The sequence below is a fragment of the Montipora capricornis genome, chromosome 13, assembly GCF_036669925.1.
Source record: "Montipora capricornis isolate CH-2021 chromosome 13, ASM3666992v2, whole genome shotgun sequence".
Taxonomy (NCBI): Eukaryota; Metazoa; Cnidaria; class Anthozoa; order Scleractinia; family Acroporidae; genus Montipora; species Montipora capricornis.
In genome coordinates, this window is record NC_090895.1 from 21,248,013 (window position 1) to 21,270,394 (window position 22,382).

General features: G+C 39.8%; 2 protein-coding genes across 4 annotated transcripts in view; both read left to right on the forward strand.

The window, feature by feature from the left end:
- Positions 1–14,187, forward strand: part of LOC138028937 (mucin-3B-like) — a 25,191-nt gene extending 11,004 nt beyond the window's left edge. The window contains exons 5-15 of one of the 2 annotated variants that reach the window (XM_068876584.1): positions 607–1,680; positions 3,109–3,153; positions 3,420–3,461; positions 4,088–4,500; positions 5,025–5,187; positions 5,717–5,782; positions 8,690–8,746; positions 9,590–9,814; positions 10,457–10,630; positions 11,240–11,470; positions 12,172–14,187. In XM_068876584.1, the coding sequence (XP_068732685.1) occupies positions 607–1,680; positions 3,109–3,153; positions 3,420–3,461; positions 4,088–4,500; positions 5,025–5,187; positions 5,717–5,782; positions 8,690–8,746; positions 9,590–9,814; positions 10,457–10,630; positions 11,240–11,470; positions 12,172–12,347 (2,666 nt within the window). In that variant the 3' untranslated portion in view covers positions 12,348–14,187. Of the gene's footprint in view, positions 1–603; positions 1,681–3,108; positions 3,154–3,419; positions 3,462–4,087; positions 4,501–5,024; positions 5,188–5,716; positions 5,783–8,689; positions 8,747–9,589; positions 9,815–10,456; positions 10,631–11,239; positions 11,471–12,171 lie in introns of both variants that reach the window. The other variant, XM_068876583.1, reaches the window with a different exon arrangement.
- An 862-nt stretch (positions 14,188–15,049) lies between these two features.
- On the forward strand, positions 15,050–21,941 carry LOC138029283 (uncharacterized). 2 transcript variants are annotated; one of them, XM_068877003.1, is made up of 4 exons: positions 15,050–15,147; positions 16,494–16,763; positions 17,770–17,922; positions 20,152–21,941. In XM_068877003.1, exons 2-4 carry the CDS (start codon positions 16,664–16,666, stop codon positions 20,538–20,540), a joined length of 642 nt encoding a protein of 213 aa, XP_068733104.1. In that variant the 5' UTR covers positions 15,050–15,147; positions 16,494–16,663; the 3' UTR covers positions 20,541–21,941. The 2 variants fall into 2 exon arrangements, with proteins under 2 accessions (XP_068733104.1, XP_068733103.1); XM_068877002.1 differs by lacking the exon at positions 15,050–15,147 and having other exon boundaries at positions 16,489–16,763.
- Positions 21,942–22,382: the final 441 nt, after the last annotated feature.

Genomic DNA, 22,382 nt, shown 5'->3' on the forward strand with positions numbered 1-22,382 from the left:
CGTCTTCAGAGTGAAAATTGAGAATAAAAGATTCTCTGCTCCATGCTCACGTTGTCTTTAAAACCTCAAATTTTGTGAGGATTTATTTGTGCTCAATTAACCAATAATATCATAGTTTTGTGACGTTGTGGGTGCCGTAGCCGTTGTCGTTTCTTAAGCCTCCTATTAGGGACCTTAAGATTTACGACGGAGACGTCAACGAAAACGTCACCCTAAAATATAACTTTGCTCTATTATAAGTCTTTCGTGATTATTCCTTCGCGTTCACGTCGTACAATGTGGGCGAAGTATTCTAAAACTAAAACCGTACGAGCGGTTTCAGAGTGAAAATAGAGAATGCATGGCTCTGTGTTCCATGCTCACGTTGCCATCAAAATTTGGTGATTTCACGTCGTCGTTATGCAGAGTACCGCAAAGATACTTGCTAAAATGCGTGCTGTACGTGCAGCACGATTATATATGCTCTTTTAACCAATGATGTCATTGTTTTGTGGCGTTGTCGTCGACGTCGCCGTCGTAGATCTTAAGGTCACTATTAACGAATCTGAGACGGTACCTCACGTTTAACTTTTTTTTTTTTCATTGCTATTCTTCCTGGGAAAGAAGATTACCCTGAAACAACTCCATTGCCTTCACCATATATGATGTATCCACCTACACCAGCTCCCTATTTTGCTCCACATCCAGCGCAATATCCTACACCTCAACCCGCAGTGAATCAGCTCGCACAATATCCTGCAGCAGCTGCAGCAGTTCCCGCAGGCTCCTGTCAGATTCCTCAATGTACATATCCATCTATTTGCATCACAGCCGCTATTTACCAGACTTGCATTGCTCCAACTACGACGGTGCCCCCGAATAGCACGTGCGCAACCCCCGGCCAGTGTTTGACAACACGGACCATAATTGCGACAGACACTACCACCGTAACTGACACGAAAACTCAAACCCACGTGTTAACAAACACACATTATACCACGAAGACAAGCACTGCTTTATTGACCAGTCACGTGCCTGTTACTACGACAAAAACCTTAACAACGACGAGCGTTGGCGTAGTAAATGCAACAAATACTCAGACTTTGACCAGCACGGCAGTTGTCATGTCAACCGCTATAGAGACAAGCACGGCTGTGGTTACTAGCACAAGTCACAGCACCGAGACAAGTACGGCTGTTGAAACCAGCACTGCCATAGCAACGTCAACAGCTGTCGTCACGGCAACAACTACATCTACTAACATAGCCAAAAGTACACAGGTCGCCACCTCCACGAAAGTAACCACGGCCACTTCAACGTTGATCACCACCAGCACTGGAGTGACAACGAGCACTCACGTTACCACGGCAACCAACACGAACACTGTTAATACGACTCACTTTGCCACTGAAACTTTGACGAAAACTTTAACTACTACAGCAACTCACAGAACAACTATTACTCACAATTCTACCAATCTAATTACAGCTACGGCAACCTCTACTGCCATTGCCACAAGTACGGCTCTTTTAACATCTACAAGTATTGCAAAAACCACTGAGACACTTACTGCTACCAGCACTGCAATACAGACACAAACACTTACCAACACGATTAACCAAATCTTGACGCAAACTCAGACTCTGACAGCTACCTCGACTGCCGTTGTTACTACATGCAGCTTTAACTGCAGTACGATTGGTGAGTTATTAGTATTTTATCAAGTGCAGTAGTGGTATTGTAAGAGGGGTTTCAATTGGGATTGACAAGCATTGTGATTGGCTTAAAGGCCCACCTTCAACAGACAGTCGTTTCGACCGCTTGTTTTTGTTATGGAAATTCGCATTGCTTATCGTAGCGATGTGATTGGATAAATTTCAGCTTCGTCGGGATTTTCATATATGAAAATTGTTCCGCGTCACGCAATGCCTGAGGGTGAACGTGGGCCTTTAAAACTACACAACATTTTTTACGTCACAGCCCATCAAAGAGAATCATGACTTGCGTGCACGAATTTAATAGCACCTTTGGCAAATTATATATACTTTAAATTCTAATTGGCTAATTGTGCTGCTTTCTCTTTGCTGCGATTGGTCTATTTAGTACTATTTTTTTTAAATACGAAACTCTGCAAAGCTCGATTGTATTTGTCCTATTTCGAAAATTAATTGCAAAGCCAGGACCTCAGAAAGAGTCGACCATATGATCATAATCACTGTATAGCTAGCTGCAATGACAAGTATTTTCTACATATATATTCAAATGCTTTTTAGAAAAATGTATGTGCAATTAGCTAGCACTCGGCACAGTGGACTTGTTCTCATAGCAACTACAACGGCAACGTATTTAAACATATGATAAGAGTTATCTTTCTCCTTAACTGAGAGGATCATCTTGGAGAAAAACTAGTATGGGATTTGATTTTTTTGTGTCTGTGCGCTTAGAAACCTTTCCGGTGAAGAAGCCGAGGCTACAGTTGACCTTGTTTATGCGACAAACACCGTCGTTTTTTGTCAAATAAATCATACGTTTGGACTGTAAATTAATTTGTGTGCTTATTGGCATGGAGAGAAGCAATGATGCTTGCATTAAAACATGGTCAACAGCAACCTCGCTTTCATCCAAAGGCCAGGTTACAAAGCAAACGACTATAAAGACAAGGGACCAGGTCCTTGTGACGTTGACCAAGTACCATTGAACCTTCACTCACAGCTTTAATAAGTCGTTTATGATTTCGGGGTCCGAATGATACATTTCTCGACTTGGAAAGTGACATCGATCTCATCGTGACGTGCCTTCGTTTTGCTATTTGTTTGAAACAGTGCTAATTTGTCTCGTCAAAGCTCTTGCTAGTGCCAAAATCCTTAGCGTGCGGATATATCGATCGTGTTTTCATAATTATAGATCTATTTCTTCTTATCAAGTTTTATGGAATGTTTTGGTGACATAGGTGCGATCGCTACGATAAAAATATCGAAAACCCTAGGGTATGCTTAAAGGGAGTTAACGTTTGTGTTTTGCACAGAAATTCCCAAGCTAACGCTTGTTCTCTTCATTGATTACCTCTTATATGGAATGTTTTCCACGTAGCAGAACTCAAGTGAACGTTTTTTTCTGTGTTGTGTTTAGGGCCTACGCCAAGTTTCTCGTCCACACCACCACCGGAAGCAGAGTGTAAGTACCAAAGGGATCGGTGAAAACGAGAAAAGAAAAAAAAAATCACTCTTTGTTAGAAAAAAAATAATGTACAACATAAACGACATGGAATAATCTTGAAATACTAAACCAGCCCAAACTTTCTCGACGATTTCGTCGTTGTGGCAGTTGCGGTTTCTTCAAATCCCTAATAAAAGAACGAGGTGAAGAAACCGCGCATAGGGGGGTAAGCCTTTTTTAGAAAAAAAAAAAAAACATACTTAGCCGTTTTATATTCTTTGCAGCATCGGCGTCGATAACTACTCCGCCACCACCGACCCCACCGGGTAAGGTAACAAAGGATATCAACATAAAACAAATCTGAACTTGTCTTTTTTTTACTTTTAGTTTTTGAAAATTCAAATACTTCTTTCTTCTGTGGTAGGGAAGAATAGCTAACAACTGTCTCATTACTGTCGTGCTATGGGTCTTTGAAAGACTCGCTTTTACGCGTTAGGAATGAGTCTGTGAAAATGGATTTAACCTCAGAACTGTACAAGATCAGATTCGCCAACAATATTGACAGTAATGCAAAATAATAATGAAAAAGAGATGTACAATTTTGGCAGGGAAGCTTGAAAGAGAATTTCAGAGGAGACGCCACAATTCTTCTGACTTTTGACTTCCGTTTCCGTGATGTGCAAAAATAACTTTGCTGAAATTGACATATTGGGCTACTCGCTCTCCTTTATTTTCTCTTGATAACGTATATTGTCGCGTGTTGGTGCCTAAGGTGTCATTTTGAGTATTCCTATGGGAAAATAAGCTAAGTCCAATAAAAATTCATCAAAAGAAAACAAGCATTATGAAACGTTAAACTAAGATGACGTCTTAAGTCAGACTTGAAATGACTTCGAAGTAAAAATAAAAAATACGACGGAACATAACATAGCTTTTATTGTATCAATTTCAGAATGTAAACGGGCTCTTGACCTTGGTCTTGTCATAGATTCATCGGACAGCATTCACCTCGAAAACTACCAGTTGTGTTTAGACTTCGTATCCAACCTTACAACTTCTTTCATGGTGTCGAAGAGCGCCACACATTTTGGCGCAATTGTATTCAGCAGCACTCCAATCCTTCAATTCAACTTCGCAGACGCCAGATATTACAAGAGAGAACGTCTCCGTGAAGCTATTAAGAATTTTACGCATATAGCAGAAGGAACCAGAACTGATCTAGCCCTTTCTCTTGCAAGCAAGGAGTTATTCTCCATTCAGGGTGGCGACCGGCCAAGTGTGCCTAATGTACTGATCGTTATAACCGATGGTAGAACAAACCCACAATCGAGCCGGCCATATCCAAAGGTTCTACAACCACTTAAGGTTAGTGGACTGAGCTGTATTATAGGGACTGGATTGAATTAAAAGAAATGGCTCGTCGAGACTTCGAGTCATCTAAAATCGATATACATTACATTGGACACATGGAAATAAAATGCAGCTTGATCTATCAGTTTGATTCCAGTGATTAATCAATTTCTGTTCTGCGGAAAAGTCATTGGAACACGCACAGTATGCAAACACAAAACGCAATTTTCCCGCCCTCCCATTAGATTACATTATTTCAGGTGTTTTTGCCTCTCGTTTAAACTCCTCTCTCCTCCATTAAATGTTCCTTGGACAAGACGATGTCTTACACCCTAAAACAACGTTGTCAGAGAGGCGGTCCGGAGTTGGAAAAATTATCAGGGCGGGCGGCGATACATAAATAGATTATGACTATACGGGAAACAAAAAATGGGATGAAAGTGTCCCAATAATGTTAACCAAGTTTGAGGATACTACAAAAGTTCTGAATAACAGGTACCTATGGATTCATTATTGAATTTCTGATTGAAATTTGACAGAAGAAAAATGTCACAATACTAGCTGTTGGAGTGGGAGCGCAAGTTGACCGGACAGAGCTTATAACTATAGCATTGAATGATTCGAATCATGTGTTTATGGTTGAGAGATACACAGATCTTACACAGATTCTCAAAAGTTTATCTGAGGAATCTTGCAATGAAAGTAAGTGTGCCTCCCTAACTTTGATAAGGAATCTCTTGAATGGTGCGTATGCCTCCTGGTCTAATGGTTAGCAAATAGAGGCCAGGCTGATGAAAGAAGAATTCCCACACTGTTTATGCTTACTGAGCTCACTGCACGGCTTCCTCTCATAGTGCTTATTATTAACCGTGAAAATAATTGGAGGAAGAATGCGAGATATCTTAACGAAAATCCCAAGAAATATTTACCACACGTTTCCTGTGTTTGCACATTCTCTAAATCATAGATTCTTAACTTTCATTTGGACTTAGAAATTGTTTTTAGTGTTATTGGCCAGGGGATAGTCAAAGGAAACCAAATTGCGTCTCTCTTGGGCTTACATCTTTTGCTAGTCTCTTGTGGCGCTTTTGATCCGCGTCGATTCCCCAGTAAGAACTTGACAACTTTCTTTGAAGTCATGTATCAAATTTAAGAAAAAGAAAACTGTTCCAATTTTTGCCCATTTCCTAACATTCGTCGGCCCTCTTTAAACGAATTATCTTATTTCCAGCCTTAATAGCGCATCCGCCGACTTTGGAGCCAGCTCCATTCCTTTTCTCATCACCCACGAATGAGAGTAAGTACTGTTCCTGTTAAGTTATGCAACTGACCTCTAGCCGGCTAGGGGTACTCAAAGGGATTCACACCCATGATCTGCGAGATATTAGAGTTATATTCCTCCAATATTGAGATTAAAGGAGCCATATCTGTTAAGAGCAGAACAAAGCAATGTCGAAATAACTTTGCCCTAATAGTATAAAACCACCGTTTCCAAAGTTTTCAAATTACCGAAGACGTTGGAAGATGCTCCGAAGGCATTTTCGGGGTTGCTGAAGATGTATGATAATAGCGCTCAATTTCCAGAGGATTAGTTGGGTACACCAACATGGCGCTGTCCATTGTTTAGGTACACCAACATGGCCGCCGTGACGTCACGTGAAAACACTCTATTACGAAAAGAAATAGGCCATCTTTTGGAGGACAATATTTCTAACGTTTAAAAATAGAAGAACCGTAGCCAGGGTAAAACATATTAAAAAAGTATTATAAAAAACGTTCACTGGCTATATACAGTTAAAAATTTTCGAGCTTTCGGCTGTCAGGCTACAGCCTTCAATGGAAATGAATGGAAAAAATGATGACAACTACAATATATACAAAAATAGGTGAGAAAAAGAATATAAAAACGCGAAAAAATATTTGTCAAAAAAACTAATTGTTCTTTTTTAAAAGAATGGAGTATTGATTAGGGAGCGGCCTAGAATTGTTAACTGCATGATCTATCGAAGCGGTGTGCCAAGATTCCAGTGTCTTGCGGGTACGAGAAGAACCCTTGTCAATCACTTGGGAATTTTTAAAGTCAATAGAGTGATTTGAAGACCAAGCGTGTTTAGCGATGTTGGAGCCTCTTGCGTAAGACTTCACATTCCTCATATGTTCTTTTTTTCTGGTTTCAAAGAATCTGCCAGTCTCGCCAACATAACTCCATGGGCAGTCGGCACAAGATATTTTGTAAACCACGTTAGGTTGAAGATCGATCGGAGGGCGGGACTTAGGAGAGGGAAACTCCTGTTGTAAAGTCTTGAATGGCTTGCTGACAACTCGAATATCATGTTTTCTAAGGAGTCTAGTTAGAGGCTGAGAAATGCCATTAATATAGGGGAGGACTGCATAATTGGAGAATTCGGAGGGTGCAACCCATTTAAAAAACATGCAAACAAGTTCCTCAGGTGTTGGGATGGGATTTGTTCGCTGAGTAGAAGATTTCTTCTTTAGAATGTTGGAGATAACATTTTGGGGGTAATTGTTAGATCGTAGAGCGTCGATGACATGAATAAGTTCTTTCTCTTTTCCTTGTTTTGTGCTCGGGAGATTAGTTGCGCGATGTAACAAAGTCTCAGCTGTACTGGTCTTGTGTCGTTTGTCATGATGGGAGAAGAAATCTAGATACCTATCAGTGTGGGTTGGTTTACGGTAAACCTCAATAATGAGATCATTATCCTTGCGAGTAACCAAAGCGTCCAGAAAGGCGATCTGGTTATTGTTTTCTTCTTCGATGGTAAAGGAGATGTGTTGATCGATACTGTTGAGTGTGTTATGGAAAGAGTCAACGGCGTTTCTTTTAATGATACAGAAACTATCGTCAACATATCGTTTCCATACTTTAGGTGGAACGGGAGTTGTGTTGACGGCCATCTCCTCGATTGCTTCCATACATTTTCTGAAACTATCGTCAACATATCGTTTCCATACTTTAGGTGGAACGGGAGTTGTGTTGACGGCCATCTCCTCGATTGCTTCCATACATTTTCTGTATCATTAAAAGAAACGCCGTTGACTCTTTCCATAACACACTCAACAGTATCGATCAACACATCTCCTTTACCATCGAAGAAGAAAACAATAACCAGATCGCCTTTCTGGACGCTTTGGTTACTCGCAAGGATAATGATCTCATTATTGAGGTTTACCGTAAACCAACCCACACTGATAGGTATCTAGATTTCTTCTCCCATCATGACAAACGACACAAGACCAGTACAGCTGAGACTTTGTTACATCGCGCAACTAATCTCCCGAGCACAAAACAAGGAAAAGAGAAAGAATTTATTCATGTCATCGACGCTCTACGATCTAACAATTACCCCCAAAATGTTATCTCCAACATTCTAAAGAAGAAATCTTCTACTCAGCGAACAAATCCCATCCCAACACCTGAGGAACTTGTTTGCATGTTTTTTAAATGGGTTGCACCCTCCGAATTCTCCAATTATGCAGTCCTCCCCTATATTAATGGCATTTCTCAGCCTCTAACTAGACTCTTTAGAAAACATGATATTCGAGTTGTCAGCAAGCCATTCAAGACTTTACAACAGGAGTTTCCCTCTCCTAAGTCCCGCCCTCCGATCGATCTTCAACCTAACGTGGTTTACAAAATATCTTGTGCCGACTGCCCATGGAGTTATGTTGGCGAGACTGGCAGATTCTTTGAAACCAGAAAAAAAGAACATATGAGGAATGTGAAGTCTTACGCAAGAGGCTCCAACATCGCTAAACACGCTTGGTCTTCAAATCACTCTATTGACTTTAAAAATTCCCAAGTGATTGACAAGGGTTCTTCTCGTACCCGCAAGACACTGGAATCTTGGCACACCGCTTCGATAGATCATGCAGATAACTATTCTAGGCCACTCCCTAATCAATACTCCATTCTTTTAAAAAAGAACAATTAGTTTTTTTGACAAATATTTTTTCGCGTTTTTATATTCTTTTTCTCACCTATTTTTGTATATATTGTAGTTGTCATCATTTTTTCCATTCATTTCCATTGAAGGCTGTAGCCTGACAGCCGAAAGCTCGAAAGTTTTTAACTGTATCTAGCCAGTGAACGTTTTTTATAATAATTTTTTAATATTTCTAACGTTCTGTATTTCTGTGACTTGTTACTTGAGAGTTAAAATGCTGTCACTGAATTCTTCATCAGATCTCCTGCAGCCTCTTAAATCTGATCAACAAGTTCAGCCAAAGGTTGGGTTATACGGTACGTAATCTCATGATGGTCTAGTTTCTGTACTGGTCCGCATGTACCAATTTTCGGCGTCATATGTGCAAGAAGTGAATACGTCGTTTTCTTCTTCTTCTTCTTCTTCTTATTATTATTGTTATTATTATTATTATTATAATTAAAAAAAAAACAAACAAAACAAAACAAAACAAAACATACCATGCCTCAATTTTTGCTTGCCAGTAATTAATAATTAAGGGTTTATCATCACATATTTTATTTTCTTCTACCACTGAGTCTACAATTCGATGAATCTTCGGCTCCTTCTTGCATCGCAACGAAAGGGCGAGCTGTTTTAGTTGCCATAAACATGAAATTGCGTGAAATTCTGGCCAGGAGGTACCAAAGTTTTGAGTACAACCAATATATCATCTACACAGAGGGAAGGGCAAAGGGCTAACGCTCGAAACATCATCTTTCAAATTTCTCTTCTTAGGTGAATTTACCATATTAAACCGTTGATAAACCTGCTTCTGTATTTTACTTCCCCACCGACGCAGCTCTATAGTTTGTGTAGAAACTAAACCTTAATACACCGTATACAACATAATTCATTGACTTCAATGAAATGGGTTGGATACCAGAGGTTATCCGTATCGAGGGTATTCGCCCGCAGCCGGATGTAATCCACTGAGAGTCGATGGATAGGGGAGTACTGAACCCGAGTAACAGGAGAAAAACACTCAGAGTCAGATTGAAATCGACTGAAACTCAGCCCACATATGACCTCGGGGAAGAGGGTTGAACCCAGGTCGCAGAGGTGGAAGGAAATAACTTTTAAGACTGTAATTTCATGATGATCTTTCCTTTTCGAATAAGGTAACTGCCCTGTTCACTTCACGAAGAAAGGATGTTTCAATGACTTGAGAAATCCAAGGCCTTTGCGAAAACTGATGTTTACCGATCTCGATGAGAATGCTGTTAAATACAGCGGTTTCCCTGTGGACTGGGGAAGATTTGACTCTTATCTTGAGGATGTGGCTTGTCGATGTGCCCAGGTGTCAAAGGCCAAAGGATTTACGCACTTTGGAATAGAAGACTTTGGTGAGTGCGCGTAAGTTGAAGTCAACAACAACAACAACAACAACAACAACAACAACAACAGTGAAGTTATTTGCATGACTATAACAATACATCATTGCAAAAGCGTCGAAAGCGTGATAATTACTACGCAGTAATCTGCTTATCAGGGTACTACATACATGACGAAAGATTATAATATCGCGACGTTTATCCAATATTCCAAATTTGTCTCTCATTTGAAAGCACGATGAGCTAAACTCGATCAATTGAAGATAAGAATTCATTAGATGTGATATCAAATTTTCATGTGATAATTTTCGTATATCATCATTTTTTGTTTCACGTTACATCAGTACCCTAAGTAATTGGAGACGGAGGACGCTTTCCATTTGACAGAACTGGTCGGAAAGGCCGGACAAGTGGAAAGAAGAAGACTACGACGCTTTAAATTAACACACTTCAAGGATGATATATACTCCCCTAGAAAAATTCATGGGATTATCAGGGAAGGTTTCCTTCAAAATGTTGCATTTTCTTTGCAAACTGTCACGTTGGGCTGGCCAGTTCTGACAAAAGGAAAGCGCCTTGTGTCACCAATTGACGAATGTAAGATCACGATTACCCAATATCGTCATTTCCTAACCAAATCTCTGTACTTTACAGGAGAATGCTGGTCAGGAAAGGACTCTGAAAGAGTATATAACAAAGACGGTTTATCTCGGTTCTGCATCACCAAACAATTCGCTCAGTGCAACGCAAATGACAGAAATGCTTGTAGTGGAAACAAGACAACAATCTTTGTCTATTCGATTCCAGAAAATTATGAGGCTCAACAAGGTATAGAGAGCACAGAGCAATTATTTATAATGTAACCTGAGCAGAAGTGACGCCACATCATCGCCCCCCTTTAACCAGTTTTGAATAAAGGTCTTTTCTGTTGGTTTTCCAGCTAATTCTGTCTGGGATGCTCGATGAACCCTGAGAACGCGTTAGCCAAAGTCACCTTATATATGCTTCTAGCACGATCTTGTCAAGCGACACCCTTTGTAAACAGTCCCTAAGACTGTAAGAAAAGATGATCTGAAGTGCTCTACTTGTAGTTGTGTATGTATTTGAGCCACAGTCCAGCACTTGAATAGCACATACCAAGGTCTATACAAGGCAGCCGCTTGAAAATAGTAGTATCAGTTACTTTCAGTACTTCCTTATTTTAACTGATAGTTTAGAAAGGGCAGAACGACTTTGTCCTCATGTGCTCATGTCTTCAAGAAAACCATCCACTCACTGAGTTAGTTTACGCTGTTGTTAAGCGAAGGACTGTATGGATTTACACTGACGTGCAAAAACGTACTTATTGTTTTGATTTAGTACTACGTCTTAGTTGTTTTCAAAAAAGCATTATGTAACCTTTTTCATTGAACTTGCCTTGTTTCTTTCTAACCGTAGATAAGGCTTGCTTTACCCAATACAAGAATATAGGTTGCTATGCAGACAAACAGCTTTCTCCTCGCCCGATACCAGACCTCATCTTCACCGATTTAGACAAGGATTCCCCAAAATACAGTGGCAATGAAGCAAGGCTCGGAGAATTGGATACGTACCTTAGTGACGTACTGTGTCGGTGTGCCGAGCAAGCACAGGAGCTTGGGTACAAGTTTTTTGGAGTGCAAAATCATGGTACGGATCATTTGATGCAATAATTCTAATACTCTTTGGTCAAAGGCCTTATAAATGGATGTGATATATAGGCGCAATCCAGATATGAGATTGCAGTCTGAGAAATAGAGTAGATTTCGAAAGATATAGCATGCACTTGTAGCTCTCAGTTATGGAAAAAGAGAGAGAGAGAGAGAAGGTGGACCAAATTATAATCTAAAACGGGAATTGAAGAGGATTGATCTGGAGCTGACGGGGTACTGATACATGTAGTGATAAAACCAGGGCTTATGAATTGATGTTTTGCATAAGCTGGCTAACTGGAGTTGGTTTTCGTTCTCGATATCCTGCTCTAAGGGTACTCTTTCCACGCAGTTCTATTTTCTTTTTTCCCAGTTGGCAAGGCTATTACCTAAAAAAATGTACCCTTGCTTGGTGTTACCTGCCATAACCGTTTTTCAGTTTCGTGTGCATATCTTTCTAGTTACATTCTTGATTAGGTGTACGCTGTTCACGAGCAAATAGAGGTTTTGCACGGCAATCATGTTGCAATGGCATGAATAATGAAAATGTTTTGCATTAGAAAGAACATTTGTTCCTATAGGAAAAAAATAATCTATTGTTCCTGCCAAGCAACATGGCTGCCGTGCAAAACCTCCATTTAAACTAATTAGTCTCGTAATGGTTTTTGTCTCTCTGAATATTTTGGTTTCGTTTTTAAGGCGAGTGCTACTCAGGACCGAAGGTGGAGATATCTTACGACAAAGATGGACCTTCAAATCAGTGCATCACAAGAAACTTCAGGGAATGTGACCGAGGAAATCTGGGAAATCCGAAGGACTGTGTCGGGACGCAAGGCGCAAATTACGTCTACAGAATAATTGGTGTTAAATCTTAGAAGTGATATACGAGGACATTCCCATTACTTAAGGAGGAAACGTTAATGAGTTGCTTAGTAGGGGGTCAGTTAAGCGAGGACAACGGTGACGTCGACGAAAACGTCACTCCAAAATATAACTTAACGCAATCGCAAGTATTTCGCGATGATTCCGTCTTGTTCGTCCTGTGGAATACGGGCGATCTATCCTGTAACTGGATGGGTACGAACGGCTTTAAACTTGAAAGACAGAAAATGAATGGTTCATTCTTATGTGGTTACGTTGTCGTCAATCCAAGAGGAGTCACGGAAATTCATGCAGCACATGCAACACGTCGAATTTTCCCCTTTTAACCAATAATATTCTTGCTTTGTGGCGTTGTCGTTGCCGTAGCTGTCGTAGTTAGGTTGCTTAAGCTCCCAATTCTTTATTCGTGGCAATTTAAACCAACAATGCTCTTAAATTGGCTTTCACATTACCATAAGGACCAACCGTACAAATGAAGTGACGAGATAAATTTATGAAGAAGGACTTTTGTAAAATGAAATGGTGATCGTCAACATCAATTGATATAGAACGGAGAGACCAGGACTTGATGATGCTGTTCATTGCCATGTCACTCCCTCGGTTGTTTTGTTGAGAACGCGGGCAAAGAAACCCACGGGAATTCGTGCTGCACGTGCACCACGATTATCTTTCCTTTTTTAACGAATAATACTCTTCTTTTGCGATGTTGTCGTTGCCGTTGTCATTGCATTTGCTGAAGACTTTAATTTATGAGCATTAGAATAAAATCTTTATATACGCATTTGAGATCGTATAAAGGCGATTGCATTTCGTGATTTATGGGCATGAGTGATGTTTTGAAAGTTTTTTAAAATTTGAGAAACTATCATGAGTGTCCAGAAATCACGAAACGCAAGAGCACCTTCATACGGTTTTATATTTATTATATACTCAACAAAATTACTCCATCACTTTGTTTACATAGCAAATTCGGAATTGCACTTTATAATAGGGGCGTAGCCAGCTGGGGTCCTCGGGTGCCCGTGACCCCCTCTTGAGGGGGTCACGGGCAACACGGACAACAACATAATGCAAACCAAATCTGTGAGACTGGAACAGAGTAATTTATGTCACTTGGTACTTACTTTACCTATGCGGATATTTTGTAGGTTTGTCCCTCCCCCTACATTCACTGCTCATCCGAAAAAATGTCACTTGCACTATAAATTAGCGTGGGTATATATCGACATGACAAACGTGTAGGTAACCTGGGTGTGAGAGAGTGCTAACCCCTTTAAAAGTTCCTAGCTACGCCCTTGTATGACCTCTTTTGCACTCTAGAACCTATTTATGCATTAGTCTTTGAGCAATCAGAAACGTGATATTATGTTGAGGTTACATGTATATTAGTGTAGATCATTTTGCTTATTATAAAGTGCAAAGCATATTTTACGATTTCAGAGAATTTTATTTTAGCATCCTGTCGTTTTTAAAACGAAAACTACCATAAAGGCCATAAGATACTTGCTATCATAAGGGTGCCTTAGGTATTTGCCACCCAATGGTGGGACCAACAGAAGGCAGATTTTGTATTTAGTAAATTGGTTTCATTGCTAAGCAATGCACAGCCTTATATTAGTGATTTGGATTATTTACCAACAGGAATACCTTTTGACAAAAACGCGATGAGGATCAATGTGCATATATTCTTACTCTTTGTTTGTTGTCGGTTCCAACAATGACCGAACCTCAAAGACATACGAATCGGTCGGTGTACTATTCTAATTAAGTTTATCCATTACCATATAGTTTGCATGCTCAAAATGAGTAGATAAATAAATATAACTAAAGGAATCGAAACTGTTATCTTTGCAATTGTTTCCTTATGCTTCATGTGTTACATCCTGTAGGTATGATTGGCCGTACTTTTGAAGATAGTCTTGTAAAATGCTATTGTAGTGATGTAATGGTTGATTTATTTCACATGCTCATATATGGGCAATATGACGTACTCGAGTAGTGGGAAAGTAGAGGGCCTCTATGTATTTTCGGCTTTGTTTCTCATGCAGTAATTTACCCAGATTTACGCTATATGCTAATGAGGGACGCGAGTCTAAAACAAAGGATCCCGTGTATAATACGCATCTAAATTTTTGGGTCTGTTTTAGCGGAAAAATGTGCATATTATAGACGGGTAAATACGGTATTCAAGCTTGAAAATTCCAAAAAATACCGGTGTTGCCCACATCGGGTTGGTGTTGTGTCACCTTGCAATTTGTTTATTGTTCTTCACTTTAAAAAAATCCAAAAGAGAAAAAAAATAATCCTTTGGATTATTTAGATAAAATATGTTAACTTAAAGCTGCTGCATAAATTAGTGGTTCATTTTTTTAAAATTCAATTAACAACAGTTGAATTTTCCCTACTACTTATTTGACGGAAATGAAAAACGAAACGCACCATCACGAGGTGAAGTTAGTAGTTAATTATTTCGAGTCAAAGAGGTCACTGGTTACTCGATGGGCACACAGTCAAATGGTCTATGTACGTTTGAAAATTTAATGGGGAGATTTTTTTGGTTCAGTTGAAGATCATCAAGCGTGCACAGGCCTTGCTTCTTCTCGAATTGGATCGGGTTAAACCCCATGGACTGGTTGTCGCAAGAAGTATAACTATAATCGCGGTTTTCAACAATCTTTTTTTTCCCTCTGTGAGCTTGAACGTGAGGTAGACAAAGGCTTTCTTCTCTCGACTCTGTTTTCGAAAATGAAAAACCTTGGCATTCCAGGATTAACCACACAGAGCATGAAAAAGGTAACGGTAGTGGATTTATATACCACACATATCGCATACAGCCTCTTCCCTGGTGTACAACTCTCAGAGAGATAGCCCAAAGGTAGGGATCTCTCCCCTACTCTTCACGAACAGTGTATGGGTTCTTTAACGTCCACAGTGTTGATTCACGGGGAAGGATTTGAGACGGGGGCCTCGTATTAAAAGTAAAACTATTTGCCGGATGAAATAACAAAGGCAGCATTCTCCGCTCATTCATTCTTAAAAGCCCGCGATCTCCCGCACGAAAAATCCGATGGTAAACCAACTGAGCCTCCGGTGGTAAGTAAAATGACATCGAACAAAGTTCCGTTAGGCACTGAACACTGCTTAATAATAGCCCATTTTTTGTCATTCATCTAGTGTACAAAATAACTTCAGAAACATGAAACCTATATGTGAAAAAGACATATATATGAACTTCGATAAGATGCGTTTTAAGATTTCTTAGATCTCCGCAGTTGCGAACGTTGAAGTACTAGTACTAAAAAAGTAGAAAGTTTAAGTACCTGTGTTTTTGAGACACGGACGGCAACCGGAAGTGAACTGTTTTCCCTTTTAACCTGTTTTCACGCATTTACATTGCTAAGTATCTTTTCTCCATTAGAGATGATTAGTACAAAAATCTGGGAGACACCACTTTCCTGGCACGCGAAATTTTCTCTTCCAGTTGCCGTCCGCATCTCAAAAATGTGCGTGCTTAAGCTCCCTATAAGGGAGACGGCAACGTCAATGAAAACGCCCCTTAACGCCATCGCAAGTACTTCGCGATTATTCCGTCTTGTTCGCGTTGGACAGTTCACGCGAACTATCCTGTAACCAAATGAGCACGAACGGTTTTAAAACAAAATAGGAAATGAATGGTTCACTGTTATATGCTCACGTTGTCGTCGAAATCTAAAATTTAGTGGAGTACAGCAGAGAAACCCACGGAAATTGTAGTTGGAGCAGCATTATTTTTCCTATTTTAACCCCAATAATATTCTTTCCATTGTGGTGTTCTCATTGCCATAGCCTTCAGTCGACATTTTCAGAAAAAGGCTTTTCTGAAAATCAAGGCCACATACTAAGAACCAATATTCTGCAGACACAGTAGGACATTCGTTACGATCGCATGTGGTCCATTTATGACGAGAAGGCATTTAGAGAGAAGGCTGTTTTGTCTTAAGACCATAGGTGGTTGATTGGGTCGAGTACTTTAGCACCTGCTAAAAAAAACCGGGTAAATTATAAACATTACCGATTTTATTTCCTACTGTACTTCTGCTTCTTTGAAGTAACTATTATTTCTTCCCTGGTAAAGCATTTTTCGTCCGTTGGTATTTCAGCAAACTTTAGGATGGAGATAATGACAGGATTCGCATCTTCTAGTGACGTAATGGTGGAATGCTTTCAACGCGAAATGTCTCACCAAACTGAAAAGTGGTCAATTTGAGAGGCAAAATCCGACCCGCGCACCATACCTCGTGAACTTTTGAGATATTTTTTTTCAAATATAATGAAGCTTATGTTAAACATTTCTCAATTCACTTGCCAAATATGCGCTCTTCATTTTGTCCTGTGGTCCGTTAACGGAACATATTATGTAAAACCAACAGGTAAGACAGTAAATCAAATTTCTATAGCTAAGTAGATACTAACGACCACAACTGTGTGTTCACCAAGGCGTAAATGTTGATAAACAACCTGCTAATTCAAAAGAAAACAATCTCCTTATCCAATGCATGCAGGGGCTTAACATCGCATCCAGAAATTGATAACAATTCCAAAATTAATGGAATCTATCCTTGACGGACCTTTAAACAAGGCGTTGCCACTAAAAGAAATTCAGTTAGGACCAGGATTGTTTTCATACATTTCCTTCAAGTTATAGTTGTTTGTTACAATCGCAGCACTTCGTACCTCCCGCGACTGAGAAAGAAATATCTCTCGTTGCTGCCTCCTACAGCATGTAGTCGTGATAAATTCATTACTCCTGAGTGGAAGGTCTCGAAATTCGCGTGAAGAAAAGGACGGCATGACATTTAGGTGAAGTCATCAAGGAAACGACAAGTTTTAAAATTTTAACCGGATTCTGGATTTTAAGGTCACCGTTGCCAATTAAAATAATATTTTTCCCAAAAAAAGCATAAGCGAGAATTGGAAAAACGAAACCGACATTAACAATACAAGTAGAAAACATACCAGAACAAAATCTAAAGTCCATGCTTAGTAGCACTGAAGTTGCCCGCAAACTGAGCAGCCATGTTAACAGGTTTGCCCAAACCCTGCCTGTAGATATACATTTAGTCATTTATGGTAAATTTCTGACATTTTGAGGAAGACGCTGAAGGTAAAATGAAAGGGGAGAGTACAATCACTGTTCATGCTAAGGAGCCATTTTTCCCGCTCCCATTATGGCGTTCTCTCGTTTAAATCAACTTTCATTCCATTTTCCCTGGGGAAAAGCCTCATTTCTCACTTAGGATAATCCCGCACCATTTCCACAGAGCGGCTAAAAAACAGTGACATGGAATGAGCTAAACAGCACAGATTTAAATCAGTGCACTTCTTGCTTTATGATTTTTTTCCAGTATTGCATTAATAAATTTTCTCCTTTTGTAGGTCGATACGAAATCTCGGAGACGCCATTGCCGACTTCGGTCATTGAGCAAATCCAAAAGAACCAATTTACTCCTGTTCAAGGCCTCGTTTCTCCAACAGGTGCCTTGGTACAAACGGCTACTGGTACACCTTTGCCTAAAGCACCAATGCCAGGTAACATGCACAAAAGTGTTCTTCTCGATCCCTGTGGAACATGTTTCGGTAGTAACCCATGAATTCGAAGCTGCCCTACATTGCTGCATTTTAGAATCGTAGTTCAAGCACTGACGTGAGCACTTACCACTTTCCCTATATGACTAGATTGCTTGAATGTGAAAATTATGAGCTAAGTATACTCTATACTCTTTAATGTACTCGAAGGCATTTTACTCTATGTACTGCGGTTTTGGTCCTTTTACACCTTTGCATTTAGAAATGAACGTGTATTTGAAGTGCCGGTTATGAACGAAAAGGAAAAGTGATCCTCGATTTTATCTGGACAATTTATAGCAATTGTCTCTTAGAGACACCTGAAAATAGACAATTGAAAACCACAGATATCATGACTTCGAATCCCGTTGAAGCCACCTGAAAATTTTGGTGTCTGTAAGAGACTGAGAAAATTGCTTACATTGTCCAGATTGGCCATTTTTATACTAGAGACGCATAATCCGTCCAGACGAATTATGCGTCTCTCATGTTATCCGTCTAGTGTAAAGACGGGACGAACTACATGAGACGCATAATTCGTCTTGGACGAACTTGGGCAAACATTTTTTCTGCGTCTGTTAAATTCGTCTAGTATAAAGGCGGGCACTAGACGCATAATGCGTCTGGACGAACTTTCCAGTTTAGTGCGTCTTCGAAGACGCACTAAAATAGATTCTTCGTCCAGACGCATAATACGTCTTGCGGCCGTCTTTATACTAGACGAATTTAACAGACGCATAAAAAATGTTTGCCCAAGTTCGTCCCAGACGAATTATGCGTCTCTAGTATAAAAACGGCCATTGGTGCAAGAATGACTTCTCTCTTTCGACTTTTGCATCTGATGGCACTTTGATAGAGATCTATCAGTGGTCAGGACGGATAGATAGTGTTTATACAAATGTACCACACTCTAAATTCATATTTCTTTTTAGTAAATAAAGCAATGAAATAATTTTAATTATTAGTAATAATTTAATTAATAATTAATAATTATTAGCATCAATTAATTATTAATTATCAATTAATAATTATTAATAACTATTAATTTTAATTTTAATTATTATGAAGGAGCAGTGATTTCTGTTAAAAAAGAAAATAAAGGGGAAAGAAAGGGCATCCCCCATATACATGCCCTTCTCATAGGTAATATGGCTCAGTTTATTTTTAGATCGACTCCCACGCTGTGCAGCTCCCAAGGAGATTAGGCAACAGCCAATAATACGGAAGGAATGTATTCCACAAGGATAGCCCACGCTCACAGAACACATTCCTGCCATAGAATTGGCTGTTGCCTAATTCCCGTGGGATCTGTACAGCGTGGGAGTGCGGATGCCCTTTCTTCCCGCTTTATTTTCTCTTGCTCTTAATGTACAACACAAAGCAACTGTGAGACAAAAACCTTATGCAACAAACAATTTTGCTCTTAAGGTGGCTCAAACCAGTTTCAAAAATTTCAAGAGATCTTGTAATTGGAAAGATCGACACTACAACACTTAAACACATAACACCAATGTTATTGTACCATATGAAACATCAATTATTGCGAAACAAGATTCAGTCATTTTTGCGACGTAACAAGATACCATGGCAACAGAAAATCCTTGCAAGTGCACCCTATTTTTTGGATTTAGTTGCTCATATCTGAAATACGTACTCGATGACCCCATTTTTTTATTGCACAAACGTGATCAGCAGGCCAAGATAAAACTCTCTGCAAAGTTTAAAAATATTATGTGGGGCGGATGAGGAGAAACCTTAAATTTTCAATTATTTAACGAGGCTCTGAATCCGCTCCACAGATTTTTTTAAAACTTTGCAGAAAGATTCATCCTGGCATACTGATTACATTTCAGAAGTAAAAAACGGGGATCACCGAGTTAGTTTTTGAGATATGAGCAGCTAAAGCCAAAATATGGGGTGTTCTTGCAGACCTTTCCTAATGCCACCGTACTTTTGCGTCACAAAAATAACCGGACATTTTTCAGCACTAACTGGTGTTTGATATGGTACCATAACATTGCTGGTAAGTGATAAAGTGTTGTAGTGTCAATCCTCCTAATAAGAACGTTTCTTCATTTCCAGTGTTGAAACTAGTTTGAGCCACCTTAATGCCGTGTCAAATGTAGACTTACAGCAGCGTGGCTATCTGTTACCAGTAAACATGATATATGAAATTTCAACATCTTTCATCAGGTTGCCCTGCGCCATCGACCTGTCCATGTCCATGTCCACAACCTTCCTCTGGTGTCCATCCTAGTGCTGTGCGTCTCATTCCCAACACTGGTAACAGCTCCCAAAACTGCCCCCCCTTATGTATCTGCATTTGTGTTGGCGCCATCTCGCCCAAGACAGTAAAACCATCCTCTCCTGGGAAGCCCCTTGACTCCAAGGCAGACTCCTCTTTTCCAGTATCACTAAAAGTCAAGCCTTTGGAATTTGGTTCTATCTTAACCAATGGCTCTTTCATAAGATCGAGCCAACTGGCAGGAACGCATGCGGATTCTTCTGCTCTTGCTACCGAGGCCACGCCAACGGTCCCAGCGGCTGCATTTTCCAAAGTTTCTGTCGCTCGACCACAGTAACCTTTCAACCCACTGCCCTTCCGTAACGGGTGCAGAATACCCTTGAAATTCAGACAGTTATTCTAAATTAAGCTTGTTAGAAAAGGCGCTTTGTCATGTAATCTTGAGTGTAATGTATGGACCTCGAGGTGATAGTTTTAGAAGAACCTTTCAAAGATTTGTTTTTTTTATCAGAGCGCAAACACCAACCCTTGAGAGAATTAGATTTAGATTACTAGCAGTAGACCCCGTTGGTATAGTATCAAGAATTTATTAAGGCCGGGACACACTAGGCGACAAGTCGCAGCGGCATGTCTCTGCGACAAGTTGCTCCATGTGTACTACTTGCAAAACAAGTTGCTGCGACACGACGCCTGTTCGGTGCACACGCAGTGATCTCGTATGAGGGGGAATGTGAACTAGTTTTCTAATTCAATATGGCTGACCATATGACGCTCTCTCATTGGTTCATGTATATTTTGTCGCAGCGACTTGTTGCCGGAAGTGTACACACGATGCGACAACTCTGCTTTCGCTAATTTTGTTGCTGCAATAAGTCGCACGAATTCAAACTGGTTTGAATTCGTGCGACTGATCGCGGCGACAAAATTTTGCCGCAGGGACAATGATTGTCATGAAATTAACCGTGTCACACATGGCGAATTGTTGCGGCGACTTGTCCCCGCGACGAGTCGCAGCGACTTATCGCCTAGTGTGTCCCGGCCTTTAGAGAGATTAAGAGCATAAATAATCGTGCTGCACGTGCAGCACGGATTTTATGACGGATTATTGCGGCACTCTGCATGATGTCAAATTGCCAAATTTGAGGTTTTGACGACAACGTGAGCATACAACAGATAATTGTTCATTCGCTATTTTCACTTTGTAACTGCTCGTACCAATTTATTTTTAGGATACTTCGCCCAAATTATAAGAAGTGAACGAGATAGAATAACTGCGAAAGAATTATGATAAAGCAAATATTTCGAGGTGACGTTTTCGCTGAAGTCACCGTCGTAGATCTTCAGGTCCTGTATTATTTAAATTGTGTTTCTTCTTAGTCAAGAACGTTTTAGAAATGAAAAGTCACCTATTTCTCTTATTAGCTAAAGGTTGTAAAGTTTTCACCACTAATGAGCTCTTTATCTATTGTTACTGACAAGTTTTTGAGACAAAGTACATGACTTCAATATAGAAGAAGCTGGATTGAACCGCGTTGAGAAAGACCTTTTTAATGCACCATATAGAGTAATCATTGAGTAATTAGACTTGTAGTCCCTCTTCTGACATTGTAAATTCATGTTAAACAAATTAAGACAAAACTGTAAGAAATGCTTCAAAGGAATAACTATTTTTTCCATGATGGTTCCATAAACTGCTGTCCTGGATGAACGTTTTAGGGATATTTTTCAGAAAGAAACAAATTTTACCGTTTTAAAATTCATTACTTCTGTCGCTTTACCTCTCAAACAATCCTATAGTTCTCCTGACCACTCCTAGCCCCTGACGTTTCAAGTCGATGTACTGCACCTTACATAGCCCCTTCCTAATCGTGAGAGAGCTCTGAAATGGTTAAGATGTCCTTGCTCAAGTTTGCGAACAGATATACCACTATCCATTGGATAACGTGCCATCCAACAAAAAAACGTGATCGAAAACGATTGAAATATCCACTTTATTTCTCTACTGAGTTAAAAACGCTTTCTACCATTCGAACAAGTGGAGCCTGGATTAACGACCCCACAGGAATTTTCTTTGATGCGAGAAAAGGAAAAAAAATCGATTAAGCTAGAAATGTCATCCTGTTTCTTTTGAATTGATTGGTTCAAGATTACCGTATATGACTTATAAGAAGGGGAATAA